Raw genomic sequence first — 20,157 nt, forward strand, 5'->3', positions numbered from 1 at the left:
TTGATCCCCTCATGAGTTTGAAAGGGGGTGGGTGTTAGATATATATTGCTCTATGTAATATTCCCAGACTATAAGGGGTTCCTTGCATACTGTCACATGTACATGTATATATATTGGCACAAAGCATCCAGGGAATACAAGTTGCTATTCCTAACAAGTATTATAAGAGAAACATCAGTCCAACCAGTGAACTGCAGTCAGACCAATGAACTGGTGAACTAAGTGGTTTAAACACCAATCTGGTTTCAATAACTACGGTCAGAACTTGTAGGTCAGTGTCAGAGGGAAAAAGGGCGTAGCTGGTATTGATTCAACCATAATGAGGTGGTCCCTGATTCAAGGAGGGTAATTTGTGGCAATGGGTGATTGGCAATACAGGTGATAGGAAAATGTAGAAGCAGATAACATGCTAGGGCTTGGTAAAATGTAGGCTAACGGCTGGTGCCTGGCAGTAGACAAAATAAGTAAGCAGGGTTACATTGTCCAAAAAACTGATAGCACCCTACAAGTCCTAACAGTTTACAGCGTCTGGGGGCCAGACAACAGTTTCAATTTTTTGCAGGGCCAGATTTCATAATACATGTTTTCCTTAGTCATTACTGAGCTTACTTTCCTGTCAAAAATTTAAAGGCATACAACAACATATAAACAGAACCTTACCAGGACTAGCACTGTAGTTCTGTCCGTCCCTTCAGGTGAATCCCAAAAACCGGGTGATGAATCAACCACTAGAGTCTCTGAGTATATATTTGGAATAATGTGTAGGCCTGATACAACATCCCAAGCCAAAGCAACGGGTGGAAAGCACCGCAATTTACAAAGGTCTACAATACAAGCAAACATATGAAGGTTATTGAGGTAGTAAAAAAGCGTAACCATGATTATTCATGATGATCAGCATTATTATTAGTCCGGTAAAATAGCCGGTATACATTCTATTGTATGGTATTGGATGTTTTACTAATTGATAATATCAATCTACAGACCAAAATAGAGGTTATGTCTACATTTGCTCTTAATATTAGTTATTACTACCACCAAGTAAAGACTAGGATACTAGCACCAAGTAAATTTATGGAGCAAAAGAGAAGCAACAGCTCACTATTTCTCTCAGCTTCCATTTGGTCACCAGCATTTTTTATTCCACATCCAGCAGTTTCCAGTGATAATATTACTGGTAGAAGGCCCAGACTTGCAGAAAATGACAAATTTAAAGCCAGTGGGTGATCCTCTGCCAGAAATATTTCCTGAGATAAAAAATTACAAGTTTCAACCTTTTACATATCATACAATAGACCAAACATCATAACCTATATTTTGACAATTACAAGCTACTAACTTCAGGAGCAAAGCTGGAGCGAATAATTCTGCCAACAGAAAATGCACTTGCTCCTTCCTCTGGATTGAAGAACTGTCCCACTGCCATAGAGGCCGCTGGGGGAGGCCTACCTGAAATTGTCTGGATACTGAATTTCAGAACAAGCAGTAGCTTTAAAAATTCAATCGGCGGGTAGAACATTTACAATTTGTTTCCATTGATAAAATTTATAACCATAATATAAACTGAAGATGCCAGGTGGGATATGAAACTGAACTTAAAGTTTCCGAGATAATTAAAAAACATCATAGAACAAAACAGGAATGACACAAAAGAATACCGGTCGAGGTGCCACCGATATAGTCATGAAGCGGAAACCACTCATTTCTTCCGGACTTAGTAGAAGAAAAGCAGAAGGAGGTGGTTGCTCAGTTTGACTCCCAGGTTCAACCTGCTCGAAAAGCATAACACATAAATATGAAGGTTGCCAAGATGATCCTAGGAACAGTTTTTGTTTCACAAGATAAGGTCATATGGATCATGACCCTGCCAAGTTTTAAACAATACACATATTTTATAAAAAAGCAAGTTTTGTGTGTATCTGTTTACAACATAAAAATTATATTAACTAAAAGTTCAGAATTTTGGATGAGCATATTAACATTTAGCTCAATTAAACCAATCGTTTTTTAAACTAGTTCACATTATGTGAATTTTCTAAATTTAAATATTTAGTATAAGAAAGATAACATGTACTCAGCTTAAAACAATATGTTAAAAGCTAAAAAATAGCATATCAAAGTAAACAAGATAACGATATTAATAAAATAAAATATTGAGTGTAGTAACATAGTTTGTTGCCAATATCACAGTCCAACCCCATTGTGAGCATATTTTTACACAAGCATACAACCCAACAAGTGATCCTATGATATTTTGACCCTAGAATCGATCTCTCATGTCGGCTCCATGGGATCCTACAATCCATATTACGGTCCTAACAACCTAGATTATCACGGCAATGATCATGATTTACAAAAAAAGACAAAAAAAACTCGACCACAGGGAGAAGACACCCCCTAACTTTGTCTTAAGAGAGAGGACCAAGAAAACAATCCAATCTCTACTATGCGTGAGCCAAGAATCAATCCTAACACATAGTGACTTCATTGATGATAACAAAACAATATCCGTAACTTAATCGAATAAAATCGTCTTACAAAAAAAGACCTTTGAGAGTCAAAGAAGCAAATAAAATTGCACCGGCCTAAGCGTAGTCTTTATTCCTCCTGGCAACTCCATAGGCGATCGATGGAGAACACCTCCCAAGAACATGCCATCCTCGGTGAAATCCTCAAAATCTTCCCCAAATGAGTATGGCTTGGGTGTAGCAAGTGTGAGTACATGCGTACTCTACAAGTTGTGGGAAAAATGCATATTAAGGCATAAACAAGGATAAAGCTGATAGGGCTTAGTTGCAAAAAAGCAGCGATGTTCCTTGTTCGCCTTCCCCTGAGTTTCCGACGGAGCCTGTGCAACCATCTATCAACAAAGGAGACAAAGCAGCTATTGATGTTGCCACCGCTACCTACGAGAAAGTTGTCTCTGTCTATCAGGAAGCTTTGGAGTTGTATCTTGATCAGTTGTCTGATTATGCTCAGTGTTAGTCGCTGAATTCTTACTCTTGGTAGTAGCTGAATTCTTACTCTCATCGAGAGAGGATGACACTAGGAGTTGGGGCAATTTTTCTGGTTTATTTCTCACACAAATGCCATACCAACCTGAGGGGTTGGGGATACATATTTATAGGCTGCTAGCCAGCCAAGCATATGCTAAGATGCTGTCCTAGATGCTGTCCTAGCTGTCCTAGATGCTAAGATGCTGTCCTAAATGTTGTCCTAGCTGTCCTAGATGCTAAGATGCTGTCCTAGATGCTGTAGCCCTAGAAAGGACCACAAAGACCAGCCAAGGACCATCTGAAGCAGCCCCACAAAGACCATATGCAGCACAGAGACGCAGCACAGAGACTTATCCCATCATTCTCCCCCTAAGTCTTGTGCGTCGTCTTGTGGGAAAGTTGAACCATCCAGGTCCTGGAGCAGAGCTCAAGGAACTTGATCCTCCCAAGAGGCTTGGTAAGCAGGTCCGCGAGCTGGTCCTTGGTGTTGATGTAGCTCGCCTTGATGCTCCCTTCCTCCAAACAGCCTCGGATGAAGTGGTATCTCACCCGGATGTGCTTACTCCGTTCATGGAAAACGGGGTTCTTTGCCAGGGCCAGAGCGGACTTGCTGTCCATCCTGAGCTCCACCGCTCTAGTGTCTCTGCCGAGGAGATCACCAAGCAGTCGAGCGAGCCAGAGCGCCTGAGTTGAAGCGGTGGAGGCCGCTATGTACTCGGCCTCGCAGCTGGACAGGGCCACCACCTGCTGCTTGACCGACTGCCAGCTAACGAGGCACTTGCCGAGGAGGAAGAGGATCCCGCTCGTGCTCTTGCTGGTGTCGATGTCGCCGGCGTGGTCACTGTCGCTGTACCCGACGAAGTGTGCCGCCCCAGGGCACCTAGGGTAGTAGAGGCCGTGGTCGAGAGTCCCCGCAACGTAGCGGATGATTCTCTTCACAGCCTGCTGGTGCTCCGTCGTCGGTCGCTGCATGAACCGACTGACGTAGCCGACGGAGAATGCCAAGTCCGGCCGTGTGTGGGCGAGGTAGCGAAGGCTCCCCACAAGACGCCGGTACTGCGTAGCGTCCACCTCCTCCGTCGTGCTGTCGCGGCTCAGCTTCAGCCTCTCCTCCATCGGAGTGAGAGCTGGGTTGCAGTCGGTGAGCCCAGCTAGCTCAACGACGCGCTTGGCGTAGGCGGTCTGTCGAAGCGTGATCCCGGAGTCATCCTGGTGCACCTCGATTCCCAGGTAGAAGGAGAGAGGCCCCAGGTCACTCATCTGGAAAGTGGCCTTCATCTCTTCCTTGAATGCCGCCACCTCCGCATCCTTGGTGCCGGTGATCACCAAGTCGTCGACGTAGACACCCACCAGCAGAGCATTTCCTCCACTGCCCCGTCGGTAGATGGCCGCCTCGTGCGGGCTTTGCTCGAAGCCCATCCCCTTTAACGTGGAATCCAACTTGGCATTCCACACCCTCGGCGCCTGCCGCAAGCCGTAGAGGGCCTTGCGCAGGCGGAGCACCATGCCCTCCTTGCCGGGGATCGCAAATCCCGACGGCTGGTGCACGTAGACCTTCTCCTTCAAGTCGTCGTTAAGGAACGCCGACTTGACGTCCATGTGATGAACACGCCAGCCCTCCTGGGCAGCTAGCGCAAGGAGGAGTCGCACGGACTCCATCCGTGCCACGGGAGCGAAGGCGTCGTCGAAGTCGACCCCCTCCTGTTGCACGAAACCTCGTGCCACCAAGCGAGCCTTGTGCTTGACGATGGCGCCGGCTTCATCCCTCTTCAGCTTGTACACCCATTTAAGGGTGATCGCGCGGTGACCACGAGGAAGGTCAGCAAGCTCCCAGGTGCGGTTCTTCTCAACCGCATCCATCTCCAACTGCATCGCGGCACGCCATGCCGCGTGTCTCTCGGCCTCTGCAAACGACCGAGGCTCGCCGTTGTCACACGCAAGGTGCAACTGCGCCTCCAGGTCGTGAGGCACCAGTCCCGGCACCGGCTGGTCGCCGAGAAGGTTCTCTATCGTACGGTACCGCAACGGCTCGCCGTCGTGCTACGCGTCGATGCGCTCCTCGTCGTGAGAGAGCGGAGTAGCGAGCTCAACCGGGCTGTGCTCGACACGAGCTGGTGTTGGAGTAGACGTGCCCGGAGAGGTGCCTGTCGGTGCTGGTGCCAGCTGTGGTGGAGCCAGCGAAGAACTCATCGCAGCCGAGGTCCTGGCTGGAGAGTGTGGCACTGTCGGAGTAGCAGACGCCGGGGTCGGTGAAGGCTCGGGGACTGGGGTAGACGTGCTCGTCGAAGAAGAGCTGCCTACTCCCCCAGCTTCCTCGAAGTGGACGTACTCGACAGTGAAGTCGTCGTACGTTGGAGCAGAGCCGTCGTCCACCGCCTTGTCCCACGCCCATCCTCACCCTTCGTTGAACACAACGTCACGCGCCGTGCGCACACGCTGTGTCTTCGGGTCGAGGATGCGGTAGGCCTTCGAGCCCTCCGCGTAGCCGATGAACACTCCCGGAGTGCTCCTGTCGTCGAGCTTGCTGATGTGGCCAAGCTCCTTGGCGAACGCGAGGCAGCCGAAGACTCGCAAGTGGGAGACCGCCGACTTGCGCCCATGCCAAGCCTCGTACGGCGTCCTGCCGTCGAGCGCCTTGGTAGGCGAGCGGTTGAGGATGTAGACGGCCGACACCACCGCCTCTCCCCAGAAGACAGCCGGCATCCCCCTCTGTTTGAGAAGGGCCCGAGCCATCCCCACAACCGTCTGGTTGCGTCGCTCGACGACGCCGTTCTGCTGCGGGCTGTACGGCGCGGAGTAGTGGCGCTAAATGCCCTTATCAGCGCAGTACGACGCGAATTCAGCCGCCGTGAATTCGCCGCCGTTGTCGGTGCGCAGCATGCGCAGCTTGCGGCCGCACTCCGCCTCTGCAGCAGCCTGCGCACGCCTGATGGCGTCCGCAGCCTCTCCCTTGCTGCCGAGGACCATCACCCACATGTAGCGGGAGAGGTCGTCGACGAGCAGCAGGAAGTAGCGTCGTCCTCCCGGTGTGGCCGGTGTCACCGGACCACACAAGTCCCCGTGCACAAGCTCGAGCCTCTCCTTGGCTCGAAAGCTCGCCCGCTGGGGAAAGGGGAGTCGCCTCTGCTTCGTCAATACGCAGACGTCGCAGAGCTGCTCCACATGGTCGAGGCACGGCAGGCCTCGCACCATCTCCGTGGCACTGAGCCGCTTCAGGGCCTCGAAGTGAAGGTGCCCGAAGCGCTCGTGCCACTGCCACGCCTCGTCATCCCGACGAGTAGCGAGACAGAGGGGTTGTGCCACCTGCACGTTAAGGACGTAGAGTCGATTTGCGCTTCTGGTTACCTTGGCAAGAAGGCGACGACGGCGATCCCAAATCCTCATGACTCCATCCTTAACCACCACGCGCGAACCGTTCTCATCCAGCTGTCCCAAGCTGATGATAGAGTTCCTCAACGCGGGGATGTAGTAGACTCCGGTGAGCAGCCTGTGCTCACCAGACACGGCGGTGAAGATGACGGAGCCGACGCCCTTGATCTCCACACCGGAGGCATCCCCAAACTTGACGGAGCCTCGGACGCTAGAGTCAAGCTCGGTGAAGAACTCCCGTCGACCGGTCATGTGATGGGTGGCGCCGGTGTCGAGGCACCACCCGTCAGTCTTGTCGTTGCCGGAGCCGTCGCCGAAGAGGGCGTGTGCTTTTGGCTCGTCAAGGTGGAGGAGAGCCGCTGCGGCCGGTGCCGCTGGAGGTAGCTCGATGCTTACATGTGCCATGAACAGAGCCGGCTCCTCCTCCTCCGCCTGTGCGACATGGGCCTGGCCGCGTCGTGGCTGTCGACAGTCCTTGGCCCAATGGCCAAGCTGGCCGCAGTTGCGGCAGGTGTCGTCTCGTTCTGGCTTGTACTTGCCAGCGGCGCCGCCCTGGGCGCCTCCGCGGGCATCACCCTCGGCACGTCCTCGCGCCCCAGCCTGGGCGTCTCTGCGCGCCTTGCGCGGCTTGCCACGCTTGCGGCCGCCTGTCGCGGAAGAAGGCTCCCCCTTCTTCCGGTCACCTTGGCAGGCAGCCCACTGCTCCCGAGTGAGAAGGAGCTTCCCGCCAGTGGTGATGGGCCCCGAGAGAGACTGTGGCTCATCGCTGTCGACGACCTTGAGTCGACCTATCGCCTCCTCGATCGACATCGTGGAGAGATCCATCAGGGACTCGATCGAGCGAGCCATCTGCTTGTACTTCTCGGGGACGCGACGGAAGAGCTTTTCGACAGCTCTCTCCTCGCCGTAGGTGTCATCGCCGAACTGCACCATCTTCTGCAACAGAGTGTTGAGACGGAGAGCAAAGTCATCAACGTCCTCACCTGCCTTGAAGACCAGGTTCTCCCACTCCTTGCGAAGTGCCTGCAGTGTGGACTTGCGGGCGCGGTCGCTGCCGATGCGTGCCGCAGCGATGGCGTCCCAAGCCTCCTTGGCAGTCTGCTTATTGGTAAGCGAGAACTGCATCTCGGACGGGACTGCAGCGATGAGGGCATCCAGCGCCCGTCGATCCTGGTCGTAGTCGACGTCGCCGTACCGGACTGCCTCCCACATGTGCCGCACCTGGAGCTTTACCCTCATCACCGCAGCCCACTCGACATAGTTGGTCTTAGTGAGGGTAGGCCACCCACCGCCGGGGCCGACGTCCCTGACAACAGCCTGGAGCCCGTGGTAACCACGGTACCGATCCGGGGAGAGAGAGCCACGCTACCTGTGAAGGCCGCGCTCTCCATCGGCCCGTCTGCCACCGTTGCCGTGCTCGCCCCCTCCAGGAGCGCCACCGCCGTGCTCGCCTCCTCCAGGGGCGCCACCACCGTGCGCGCCTCCTCCAGGGGCGCCACCGCCGTGCGCGCCTCCTCCAGGAGCGCCGCCGGCGCGTCCGCGTCTGTCTAGGCTGCCGCCGCGCTCGTGGGCGTGCGCGGCTGCCCACTGCGCCGCCCGCGCTCGCGCTGCCTCCCTTCCCAGCAACTCGAGGTCCGCGTCGGCGCTGTCGTCAGCAGAAACGGAGCTGCTGATGCTGCCGCGCAGAGCCTCGACCTCTGCTGCCGCCGCACGCGCTGCATCCGCCGCCGCCGCTGCTTCCGCCTCCGCTCTGACTGCTGCCAGCTCCGCCACTGCCAGCCTCGACGCCCTTGCCGCCGCCGCTGCTTCCGCCTCCGCTCTGACTGCTGCCAGCTCCGCCGCTGCCAGCCTCGACGCCCTTGCCGCCGCCGCAGCGGTCTCTGCCGCCGCTCGCTCGCGTTCCTTTGCCGCGGCAAGTTCGGCCTCCTGCCGACGCCGCGTGCTCGAGGCGACCGAGCGCTGAGACTGCCCTGCGGACATGACGCGCTACCCGGGGGCTGCTGCGTGGGGAGAGGGCTGCTTCAGACGAGCTGCTGCTCGTTTGCGCAGAGGGAGAGAAGTGAGCAGGAGCGGCCGGAGCTGCTGCTGCTCCCAGCTGGGGCTGTTGCGCGGCTGGGAAAGGAGGTGAGCAGGAGATGCTCAGGCTACAGGATACTACGGCTCTGATACCACTTGTTAGTCACTGAATTCTTACTCTTGGTAGTAGCTGAATTCTTACTCTCATCGAGAGAGGATGACACTAGGAGTTGGGGCAATTTTTCTGGTTTATTTCTCACACAAATGCCATACCAACCTGAGGGGTTGGGGATACATATTTATAGGCTGCTAGCCAGCCAAGCATATGCTAAGATGCTGTCCTAGGTGTCCTAGATGCTAAGATGCTGTCCTAGATGCTAAGATGCTGTCCTAGATGTTGTCCTAGCTGTCCTAGATGCTAAGATGTTGTCCTAGATGCTAAGATGCTGTCCTAAATGCTGTAGCCCTAGAAAGGACCACAAAGACCAGCCAATGACCATCTGAAGCAGCCCCACAAAGACCATATGCAGCACAGAGACGCAGCACAGAGACTTATCCCATCACTCAGTGGATGGATGATGATGCTCGTGTCGTGTCTATTCTAGTTGATAGTATGGATTTCTTCAAAGATTGTTGAGTTCTCTGCTGCCTTTCAGATGCGGACTTATCTTCATCAAACCTATGAGCTTCTAGGGATGCTCTCTATCTATATGTTGTTCACCAGGAGCAGTCTATTTAGCAGGATGATGCCACAGTTGATGTTTTATGCTCAGATGTCGGTTGTGTGGCGTCAGTTGGACTCCCTTTGTATTGCTGGTTGTCGATCCTATCAGTGTTGCTTGGATCTACGTGTTGAACAGGATTTTCAACGCCTCTACGAGTTCCTGTCTCGCCTTCGTCCAGAGTTTGAGCAATGTCGTGCTCAGCTGCTTGCACGACATCCCTGTGTCATGCTTCTGGAGGCTCTTATGGAGCTATGCTCGTAGGAGACTCATCTGCGTGATTCTGGATTGCTGCCGCTTCCCTCAATGTTGACTGATCGTTCACTTGCTACGCCTACGTCTTCATCTACACCGCCGCTTGCTCCTCGTGCAACTCCTTTGCCTTTTGCGGCCTATTCAGGTGGTGGTGGTCGCCCTCACTGCACCTACTGCAACAAGGAGGGCCATGTTAAGGTGATCTACTACCGGAAGAAGCATCTTCGCTGTTCCTCTAGTGCTTCTACCTCGACTATCTCTTCGACTGATACTCAGTAGGAGATTGTGACACTGCTTCACTGCCTGGCTACTACCTCTGGCTCTGTACCGACAGGTTCTGCTAGTTCTGCTACTCCTTCTGTCACTGAGAGACCACCTTCTACGCAGTTAGATACTTCACATTGGATTCTTGACTCAGGGACATCATTTCATATGACTTCTGATTATTCCTATCTATTTTCGCTTCATCCTCATGTTTCTCCTCTTCATGTCATTATCGCTGATAGTACTCCTCTTTCTGTTGCTGGCCGAGGCACACTTAGCAAATCTTCTTTTAGCGTTTCTTCTATTGCTCATGTTCCCCAAATCACCATGCAGCTTATGCCAACTGGTCAGCTTATTGATCATGGTTGTCGTGTTATTTTAGATTCTTACTCTTCTTGTGTCCAGGATCATTGTACAGGTCTCCGATTGGTACTGGGCCTCGGCACCAAGATTCTCAGCCTCTATATGAGCTTGACTGGCTTTGTCTTCTTTCCGCTATCATCGCTGGTCTATCGGCTTCCTCGACTGCTGGCTCCCTCCAGTAGTGGCATCATCTTGGTCATATCTGTGGGCTGTGTTTGTCTTCATTAGTTTGTCAAACCCTTCAGGGTTTGCCTCAAAAGATACGTCTTTAGATTGTCAAGGTTGTATGCTTAATAAAAATATTCAATTTCCTTATCCTCATAGTTAGTCAGTGTCTCAACGTCCTTTTCATATTGTTCACTCAGATGTTTGGGGTCATAGATGATTTCTCTCGCCACACTTGGATTTATTTCATGTCTTCTCTTAGCAAGATTTTATCTATAGATAAGGTTTCACCACTATGATTCGCACTTAGTTTGACACTCCCATTCGTGTCTTTCGTGTTGATTCTACTAGTGAATTTTTTTCTGGGCAACTTCATTTTTTTCTTGTTAAATATAGTACGTTGTCTCAGTTCCCTGGCCTGGAGCTCATGCTCGAAATAGTGTTGTTGAGCGTAAGCATCGTTATCTCCTTGGGACAGTTTGTGCGCTTATGATTACCTCTTCTGTCCCACCTCATTTTTTAGCTGAGGCGGTCTCCACTGCCATATACTTGGTCAACATCCAACCCTTTTCTGCTCTAAGGGTGGGATTCCTTTTGAGCATCCATATGGATGCCTTCCTAACTACTCTTCTTTTCGTCTTTTGTCTGTATTTGTTACGTTCTACTCACATCCCGTAAATGTACTAAACTGATTGCTCAATCTGTTGAGTGTATTTCTTAGCTACAATGCTGAGCATAAGAGTTATAGGTGTTAGGACCCTATTGCTCGTCGGATGCGCATTTCTTGTAATGTTACTTTTGATGAGTCTCGTCACTTCTATCCTCGTACATCTCCTTCCACTTCTTTAGCTTCCTTTGTCAAGCCACTGTCATTTCTCACCTTTTCTACCACACCCATTATTGTTTCTTCTTCTCTTGCTGTGCATTTTTCGGTGCCTTCCATGCCTTTGGCTTCCACGCTCTAGCTCTTTATAGCTTTGTGCTTATTCTGATACTACTTAGACTACTGATCCTTCTTATCATCAGTCTATTTCTGCATACTGTATTTTTCTTGATGGTCTCTCATTGCTTGGAAGACTAAAAAGCAGACTATAGTTTCTCGTTCTAGTGCAGAGGCTTAGTTGCGAGACATGGCATTGTTGACAGCGGAGCTCACCAAGCATATTTGTGTTGATGCTTCTTACACACGAACACAAGTACAGGATGAGATGATTGCTCTTCAATATGTTTCTTCTGAGCTTCAGTTGGCTGATTTCTTCATGAAGGCACAACCTACAGCTCAGCACATGTTCTATTTCTCTAAACTCAGTGTGGTTGATCTCCATGAGTTTGAGGGGGGTATTATATATATATTGATCTGTGTAATATCCCCAAAGTATAAGAGGTCTTTGCATATTGTCACATGTATATGTATATATATTGGCCCAAAGCCTCTAGGGAATACAAGTTGTTATTCCTAGCAAATAGTTCGAGAAGACAGTGATGTTAACTGTTGCAAATAAAAAATCAGTTCAACTATCTGTAATGTAAGCAACACAGTACAAAGACAACTGGTCTAATGTCTACCCAAATTGTACAGACAAAAGAAGTGATGACAGAAAGTAGGAAAATGAGAATGATTAGGTGAACAATTGGGAATAGAGTCTAATATTACCTGTTTTGGAGCAGGTCCTGCAGGAATTTGGACCATCTTCGATGTAACTTCCACTATCTTTTTACTGGCAGGTGTTTCATTTTGCACAGACGAATGAAGCTTTTCTTGCCACAAGTGAATCCTTACTCCAGAACATGGAGCAAGATTTGTTACAAAAACAAAGTGTCCTCTGCCATTTGATCCCTTGCATCAGAAAGCAGACAAGATATCAAAACTTTTTTATCATATGCAGCAGTACTTCCATCTAAACTTCTAAGGTGTCTGAACAATAAACAGAATTACTTTAAATAAGCTTTCCTTAATTGATAAAATTCATCCATCACAAAAGAACAGCAAAAACCAAACAGGGATTGAGCACTAGATGACCAATTTCACCTACCAGCTTTTTAATATCTAACCATCTTCTTCTCCCATCCATTGCTAAAACAGTAACTGAATTTGACTGAATATACATGTCCTTTTCAAGGCCATCACTTGTCCATTGAACAGATGGTGGGCAAGAAAGTGAATCCTTTTGCTGCAGTTCTACAATAAAATACATCATTATGTTAAGATGTAAAGAATAACATGAGATTTTGGCACTATGTAATTGGAGAAGACCCTAGAATTAACTACACTGGTTAATGTCACATTTAATTAAATAAAATTCTTATCTTCTTTATAGATATGTGCTATCATATATCAACTAAAAAATTCAAACCCTATCAAAACAGGATTCAGTTTAGCAGTTCCATGAGCCTTGCATTATAGCAGTGAGGTCAGACTAAATAATCAAGATCTTGAAAAGATAACAGGAACTATTGAATCAGAACCATGAGCAAAGAGGCCATCTTAGCACATAGCATACATTATTATTTTAGATGAGGTGAAGTACAATTACTTTCAAAACAGAACTTTTACAGACAGCAAATTTATTTTTATGAAAAAGATATGAGATTCTCTTGAACATTTTCATACAGTGGCAGTATGGAAATAGTCATTTTCTACTTAGATTTCAGAAACCCAGCCAAAAACTATGTGCTCATTTATAAGGTGACATGTTCCACAAATAATTCATTTTCTAAGCAATCAACTTTCCTATTTTTCTAACTGTGAATGACTTGACAAGGAAAAGAATGATATGTACCGCTAACATCCCGATTATCACTGGAAAGTAAACTTGACGGCCGAGAACCAGGAACATGAGTCATCCAGCTCAAAGACTGAGGAACTGCACTTTGGAACATTTTCGTAAACACAAAAACTCTTTTTTGCGTACTTGAAAATGGCTGCCCATTAGCAGGATCTATGATGCTAAGAAGAGTGTGAGCAACCTGGACAAGTTTAAGACCACATAAGTACAATGTTACAACATAATGCAAAGCATTAAGAGATTTGACATGAATATGCAGTTTTGACCTGTACAACTAATTGGTTGCACCAGAGGATAGATTGATGCTCCATGGATAACCAAACATTCTTCATACTGGAGCTTCCTACCATAAAGCCGTGTGTCAAAGGCACAATGCCATCCAATGAGGCCAACCTTGACCTAACCTGAACCAAAATGAGTGAAAAATAGCCTTTTAATTGGCCTCTACTTCCGAGATTACCATACTCAAAAAGTGATCATCCAATGTTAAATATTCAAACAATGAGATCATGCATGCATCACGAATCGAACAAAAACTCATGTAATAAACATTATGAAGTTGAATAAATAATCTGAGATTCTGAAAAAAATCAAGATCTTAGTCACAGATATCAGAACTAGGACCAGACCAGCAGTCAAACCAGAGAAGACCAGACCCTTATATGGGCTGGGTCATGCTATTGGATTGTTCAAATAGTCCTCCCACTTTGAACTGGTAAAGAAGGTGGAAGTGTTTTTTCTGCAAATCAATGAGGTCAGCACGGCTCTAGATTATGCCCTAACAAATGAAGAAATTTCTAAATGTTGCGTCCGTCAGAGTTCAAACCTGGCACCTAAAGACTTCAACATGCATGTGGCTAGGCGCACTAACTAGCCTAACCTTGAAAGCAAGTTTTGTATTTAAAGTGAACGAAAACTTTTTTATGGAAAGAAACAACAAACATGCAAACCTTTTTTTTCTCAAACGCGCAGGAGAATTGTGCATCATTATATTAAGAAGAAGAAAGGTTCCGAAGCGGACGAGAGCAAAACAAAACAAAAACAAGACAAAAGCAAAGCAAGAACAAAACGCCCCTCAAGGAGCTAACCTAAAACTTATCTGGACAGGGCTAAGAGACTACTATGTTACATCAGCAAAACAAAACACAACAGAACTTCATGGCCATAGACTACTAAGCCCTTTTGCACCCGCTAAACACCACATCCCGGCATCATCTTCGATGTCCTGCAAGATGGCCTGATTATTAGGTAAGAGCCCTCGAACACGCATCCGTTTCTATGCTTCCATAGCCACCAAGCCGTCAGAATAACTAGTGAATTGAAACCTTGTATATGTTGCGTGGGAACTTCATGTTGAGCACGGCACCACCACTCCCGGAAGAGCAGATCATTTTGGTTTGGTGTGAGCTACTGAAAACCAACAATGGAAAGCACTGAGAACCAAACATCCCTAGTGAAAACGCAAGAGCAAAGGAGATGTCATATTGTCTCATCGGCTTGGTCGCAGTGTGGGCAACGTTCAGGATGTTCCATCCCACAACGTGCCAACCTGCCCGCTGTCCAACAGCGGTTGAGGCTAGCTAATCACATAAAGAACTTGCATCTCAGTGGTGCCCAAGATTTCCAAATAAGACTCCAAGTTTCAAACTCCACGGCACCAATGAAGAACCGGGCATATGCAGACTTAGACGAGAAGATATCGGAAGCGGACGGTGCCCAACGATGTTGATCATCTACTCCCTGAAAGAGTTGCACCTCACTAATATTGTCCCAAAGGATGAGGTACTCAAGCAGTGCTTCTGAAGATAACCCACCTCTGATATCCCGAACCCAACTATTGCCTGACAAAGCCTCAAGCACTATCCTCTTGTTGAGAATTCTTTTTGGCACCAACGCAACTAGCGGGGGAGCGAGGTCACTCACCGATTCCCCATGCAACCAATGATCGGTCCAGAAAAGTGTCCTCTCTCCACTACCCGCAATGGAGATGATCAAAACAAAGAATATTGTTGAGGAGTCTGGATGTACTTGTAAGTCAAGGCTTGCCCATGATCGATCTGGCTGTGTTTTTTCCAACCAAAGCCATCTCATATGGAGGGCCCAACCTAAAGCTTCCAGATTGTGCAATCCAAGACCCCTCAAATGCAATGGCTTGCACTCTCAACCCCGAGCAACCAAACAATGACCCCCATTAGCATTCTTGCGACCCTTCCAAAGGAAACCTCGCATGATCTTATAAATTGCTTTAATCACCCATTTAGGTAGCTCCAAGGTGATGAGTTGGTATATGGGTATAGCTGTGAGCACTGCTTTAACAAGGGTAGCTCTCCCCGCAAGGTGCAACATAGCTACTTTCTACCCCGACAATTGGTCAGCTATTTTGTCGATCAACGGATAGAAATCAGCTTTAGAGAGCTTCCTCACAGATAAAGGCAGGCCGAGGTACTTGCCCGGGAAGTTTACCACGTCAGAGGGTACGGAGGCCTGTATTGTGTAAATGTGTTGTTCTTGACATTGAATTGGGGTCACTAAACATTTCCTTATATTGGTGACAAGGCCTGACGCCTCTCCAAAAACCCGAAGAATTTCCTTAATGAGCTCCAAGTCGTTAGCACATGAGCGAAGAAAAAGAACCACGTCGTCTGCATATAGTGAGATTCTCTGGCTAGACCCTCTCGCAAGGAGAGGCTGCAGCAATCCGTGGTCACTTGCACTCGAGGTCAAAGCATTAAGAACATCCATGATAATAATGAAAAGCATGGGAGATAAAGGGTCGCCCTGCCTTAGTCCCTCTGATGAATAATCAGATCACCCGGTACTCCATTTACTAAAACCCGAGTCGATGAAGACCTTAGTAATTTAGAGAGCAAGTTGCACCAAAACGGACCAAATCCTAGGTGTCTTAACACCTCTAAAAGAAAAGGCCAAGACACCGAATCAAAGGCCTTGGTTATGTCCAGCTTGAGGAGAACCCTCGGCTCCTTTTGTCTATGCAGTAACTTTGCAGTCTATTGTACCAACATGAAGTTATCATGTATACATCTCCCTTTGACGAAAGCACTTTGATTCGAAGACACCAAGGTCGAGAGTTTTGCAACTAGCCTGTTGGCCAAGATTTTCATGACGAGCTTAGCAAAACTATGAATTAGGCTAATAGGTCAGTAATCCCTGAGCTCAAGCGCATCAACAGTATTGGGCAGCAACGTTATGTAGGCGGAGTTGAGAAGGTAAAGCTTGCTCACATCCCCTTGTAACAGCCTGCTGAGAGCAGCCATGAGATCCACCTTGATGATGTGCCAAGCCACCTTATAGAAACGTCATGTATAGCCATCTGGCCTCGGAGCCTTATCCGATGGCAACGACTTGATTGTTGCCCATACCTCCTCTTCTGTGAAAATTTGCTCTAGGTCCGACAAATCATGCAATGCTAGATAAAAAGGATGAAGATTTAAGGTACATTCCCGCTATGTTGCCTTGCCCAACAGGTGAGAATAAAACTCCAAAACTGCCTATTGCTTGTCCTCATGTCCAGTAAGGATCATGTCCGCTACTTTTACTTTTGCCATGAAATTCTTGCGTTTCTTGTACCTAGCATGGTGTTGAAAAAAGGAGGTGTTCGCATCACCCTCTTTCAACCAACCCAACCTGGATCGCATCCATGCCATCGTGCGCTCGATATGCGCCAGTCGAAGGGTATGTCGCTTCTGCTGCCGACGAAGCCAGTCCTCCTCACTAGATAGAGCACGGGAGTCCTGAGCAATCTCTACCCGATGCAAGATTTCCTTGGCATAGCGACGCTGTTGCTTGATGTTTCCTATCTTTCGCTAGCTCCATGATTGCAAGTCACGAGTGAGTCTCTTGAGCTTGTCAGACAACCACACTAGAGGGAAGAGCACATCCAACGGCACACACCATGAGCGCTCCACTTCCTCAAGGAATCCCTCAAGTCTCGACCAGTAACTCTCAAAATGGAACCGTGGCTTGCCTTGAATATTATCACGGAGTCAAGAATTAGTGGGTAGTGATCAAATAGCAATGATGCCGAACTTTGGAGAATGTAGTCCGGGAAGAGTTGTTCCCAATCACCCGTGCCAAAGACCCGATCGAGACGAACCAAGGTTGGCACTTCCCGCTCGTTTGACTAAGTATATTTCCACCCAAGGAGAGTGATCTCCGTCAGTTCCAATCATCGAGAAACCAGCGGAAGTTGTTTTTATCTTCCGCCATGGCCCTGTCAAGATTGGAGTTGTTTTTATCTTCCGCCATATAAATAAGGTTGAAATGTCCACCAACTACCCATGGTCCAGAGCACCCATTCCTTATGCTGCGCAGCTCATGTAGGAAGTGGATTTTTTCAGCATCCGATTGAGGTCCATATACCCTTGTGAACCACCATGGCGGCCCATCTTCAGACTCAAATTGAACCGATACAAAATAAGAGTCGATGCATGTTCCCACTACACGACAAACGATGCCTCTCCATGCCAACAGAATTCCTCCACGGGTACCTTGCACTGGCAAGACGACGAACTGATCAAATTCAGAACCAAGAGTTGACATAACCATCTAACGAGATATGGAAGCCTTTTTCGTCTCATGTAGACGGACGACATCAGGTCGAAACAAACTGATCGTGTCACGAACTGAATCACGCCTAGATCTGTGGTTAAGACCCCTCACATTTCTGATGAGCATATTGGAGATCATCATCATAAAAAAGCAAAAAGCGACCAGGGACCACCAAAGGCCCGAGATCAGACTGCAACAATGGTCGAGTCCGGGAACACGGTGACGTCGCGGAGAGCATCGCCATTTACTGGCACCGTCCATCCAAACAAGGCCGCAAGCGCTGCTATGTGAGCCTGGGCGAGGGGTTTGTCGAAGAGGCTAGCATATTTCTCCATGGCTTGATCATCAATCACCTCCCTCTCCTGAACCACACCCAGGCGTTGCATCAGGATCCCTTGTGTTTGTCACACTAACGTCGTGCAGCGTCTCTTTTTCACCAATCTTCCACTTCGATGAGGCACATAGTCCGGTGGTATTTGCCTTGCTGGCCGCTTTGGAACTGTCGACTGCCAGAGAAGCAAGCCATCCATCGGTCTGGAGACCATGGCGATGAATTCCTAGGCGCTAGTAGCTGGAGGAGTGCGCACAGAAGAAGGCACAAACTCCACGACCCTATCAGGCGTAGGGGCGCTGAAGGTCGCAGCGTGACGCCGAAGTCTGGAATACGTGTGCAAGGGAGAGGGGTTGGTATTCTCGTCGCTCCTAAAAAGAGCCCCACGTCCACACGGTGTGCCTATGGCTCTGTCCTCTGCCATAATAGCCTCTAAAGTTGTTACTTGTACTGATTGTCCTAAGCCAAGGTCGTTGTTTCAGGAGGTGCTGATACAGAGGATGACGAGCCTTCCTTCCAAAGCGTTGTAAGAAGAGATGATGAAGATGCAAGGGACGACAGGCCCACTCCGGAGCAGTGTTCAGGTTGAACAGCCGAGCTGGCTTCTGATGGAGGCAAGACCTCACACCGGGGGGGGGGGGAGGGGAGCCCCCAAAGTGACCTAGGCCATTGGCAAGAGGTGGCCTAGCAAAATTGGGTGGAGGCCCGGACGAGGCATTAGCGCTGCTATTATTGGGAACGTCGATTGTCGTTGAGCATGAGGGTGCAGTTGCCATCAGTTGAACAGCAAAACATACTCCCCTGACAACCATGGGAAATAAAACTTGCGCCCGCTGCTCGGTTGTTCTATCTGATGAAGCTAGGAAGGCAAAAGTAGCATTGAGTCTGTTTACAGACGTTGAGGAAGCAGATTTTGGTGACATTGTGACTCTAGCGACAAAATTTTGTAAGGTCTGCTCCCCGATGTTAGCAAGGCCTTCCATACGCTTCACTTCGCTGGCGTCAATCACCGCCACCTTGCACTGGACGCCCTCCCAAGCGCACCTATGTTGTTGATCAGTTCCGACTGCAAGCACCGTGGCCTCTTGTGGGGTGGCGCTGAGGCTCTACTAGTTGTTGATCAGTCTCGGCTGCAAGCACCGTGGCCTCTTGTGGGGTAGCACTAAGGCTCTACTAGTTGGCTTAAGAGCCTGCGATGGTTAGATTTATGTTTACCTCGAACTTTGGACAAGCTTGCAGACAAGTTACCAGGTTGGAAGGCGGCATTATTGAGTCCGGCGAGCTGAACAATCCTTGTTCGGGCGGTTCTGACAGCAATTCCTATCTACCTTCTTATGGCTTTGGATATTCCTAAATGGGTTATCAAAGCCATTGATAAGATTAGGCAGGCATTCTTGTGGAAGGGAAGAACCAATGTTAATGGTGGACACTGTGTGGTGGCTTGGGACAAGGTCTGTCGTTCAATTGAGTTAAGCGGACTGGGCATCCGTAACCTACACACACTCTCTTGGGCCCTACGCATGAGATGGTTATGGCTTCAGAAGACTCAACCGGATAAGCCTCGGGCCTCCTTCAGTTTGTAGGGGTTGATAGCAAAGTCAGGGCTTCCATTGTTTCTATGGTGGGCGATGGTCGAAACACTCTTTTTTGGTCTAACCGGTGGCTGCATGGCAAGTCGGTACAAGATTTAGCGCCCAACTTGTTAATTGCAGTGGGCAAGCGAGCTTGCCTGCGAAGAACAGTGGCTGAAGCTCTCTCTGAACACAAGTGGGTTAGGAACATTAAAGGTCCTCTCTCGGCCCAAGCAATCATGGAGTATCTCCAGCTCTGGGATTTGGTAGGAGTGGTGCTGAATCCGGAGATTGCGGATGTCCATTCTTGGGTTCACACAAGCTCTGGGCAATATTCTGCAAAGTTGGCCTATAACTAGTTCTTGGGGAGCATCACTTTTGAACCCTAGAAACGCTTGTGAAAGGCCTGGGCATCGCTATGATGCAAATTTTTCCTTTGGTTAGCCGTGCTAAACCGTTGCTGGACGGCCGATCGGCTTGCCCATCGGCATCTCCCGCATCCTACCACCTACCCTCTTTGCGATCAGGCCGAGGAAACAATCCAGCACCTACTCATTGATTGTATTTTCTCTCGACAAGTGTGGTTTGCGGTGCTTAATCGGACAGGCCTCCCTCAGGCTACACAACCATCGGATATATGTTTCAATGATTGGTGGCGCCTTGCTACAGACAGAATGCAGACAGCCAATCGGCAGGGCCTCAACTCACCCATCATCCTCTCAGCATGGATGATCTGGAAACAGCGCAACG

The 20,157-nt window shown here is 48.9% G+C and overlaps 1 protein-coding gene across 2 annotated transcripts in view; it reads right to left on the reverse strand.

Annotated features, from left to right (window-relative positions):
• The window catches only part of LOC133901587 (uncharacterized), a 34,044-nt gene that overhangs the window by 10,824 nt on the left and 3,063 nt on the right, over window positions 1-20,157 (reverse strand). For both annotated transcript variants that reach the window (XM_062342970.1, XM_062342971.1), the window contains exons 5-12: window positions 13,203-13,340; window positions 12,931-13,117; window positions 12,184-12,329; window positions 11,805-11,987; window positions 1,659-1,769; window positions 1,340-1,459; window positions 1,103-1,247; window positions 661-824 (exon numbers count right to left, since the gene is read on the reverse strand). In XM_062342970.1, coding sequence (XP_062198954.1) covers window positions 661-824; window positions 1,103-1,247; window positions 1,340-1,459; window positions 1,659-1,769; window positions 11,805-11,987; window positions 12,184-12,329; window positions 12,931-13,117; window positions 13,203-13,340 — 1,194 coding nt within the window. The remainder of the gene's footprint in view (window positions 1-660; window positions 825-1,102; window positions 1,248-1,339; window positions 1,460-1,658; window positions 1,770-11,804; window positions 11,988-12,183; window positions 12,330-12,930; window positions 13,118-13,202; window positions 13,341-20,157) is intronic.

Source organism: Phragmites australis, chromosome 20, assembly GCF_958298935.1.
Source record: "Phragmites australis chromosome 20, lpPhrAust1.1, whole genome shotgun sequence".
Classification (NCBI taxonomy): Eukaryota; Viridiplantae; Streptophyta; class Magnoliopsida; order Poales; family Poaceae; genus Phragmites; species Phragmites australis.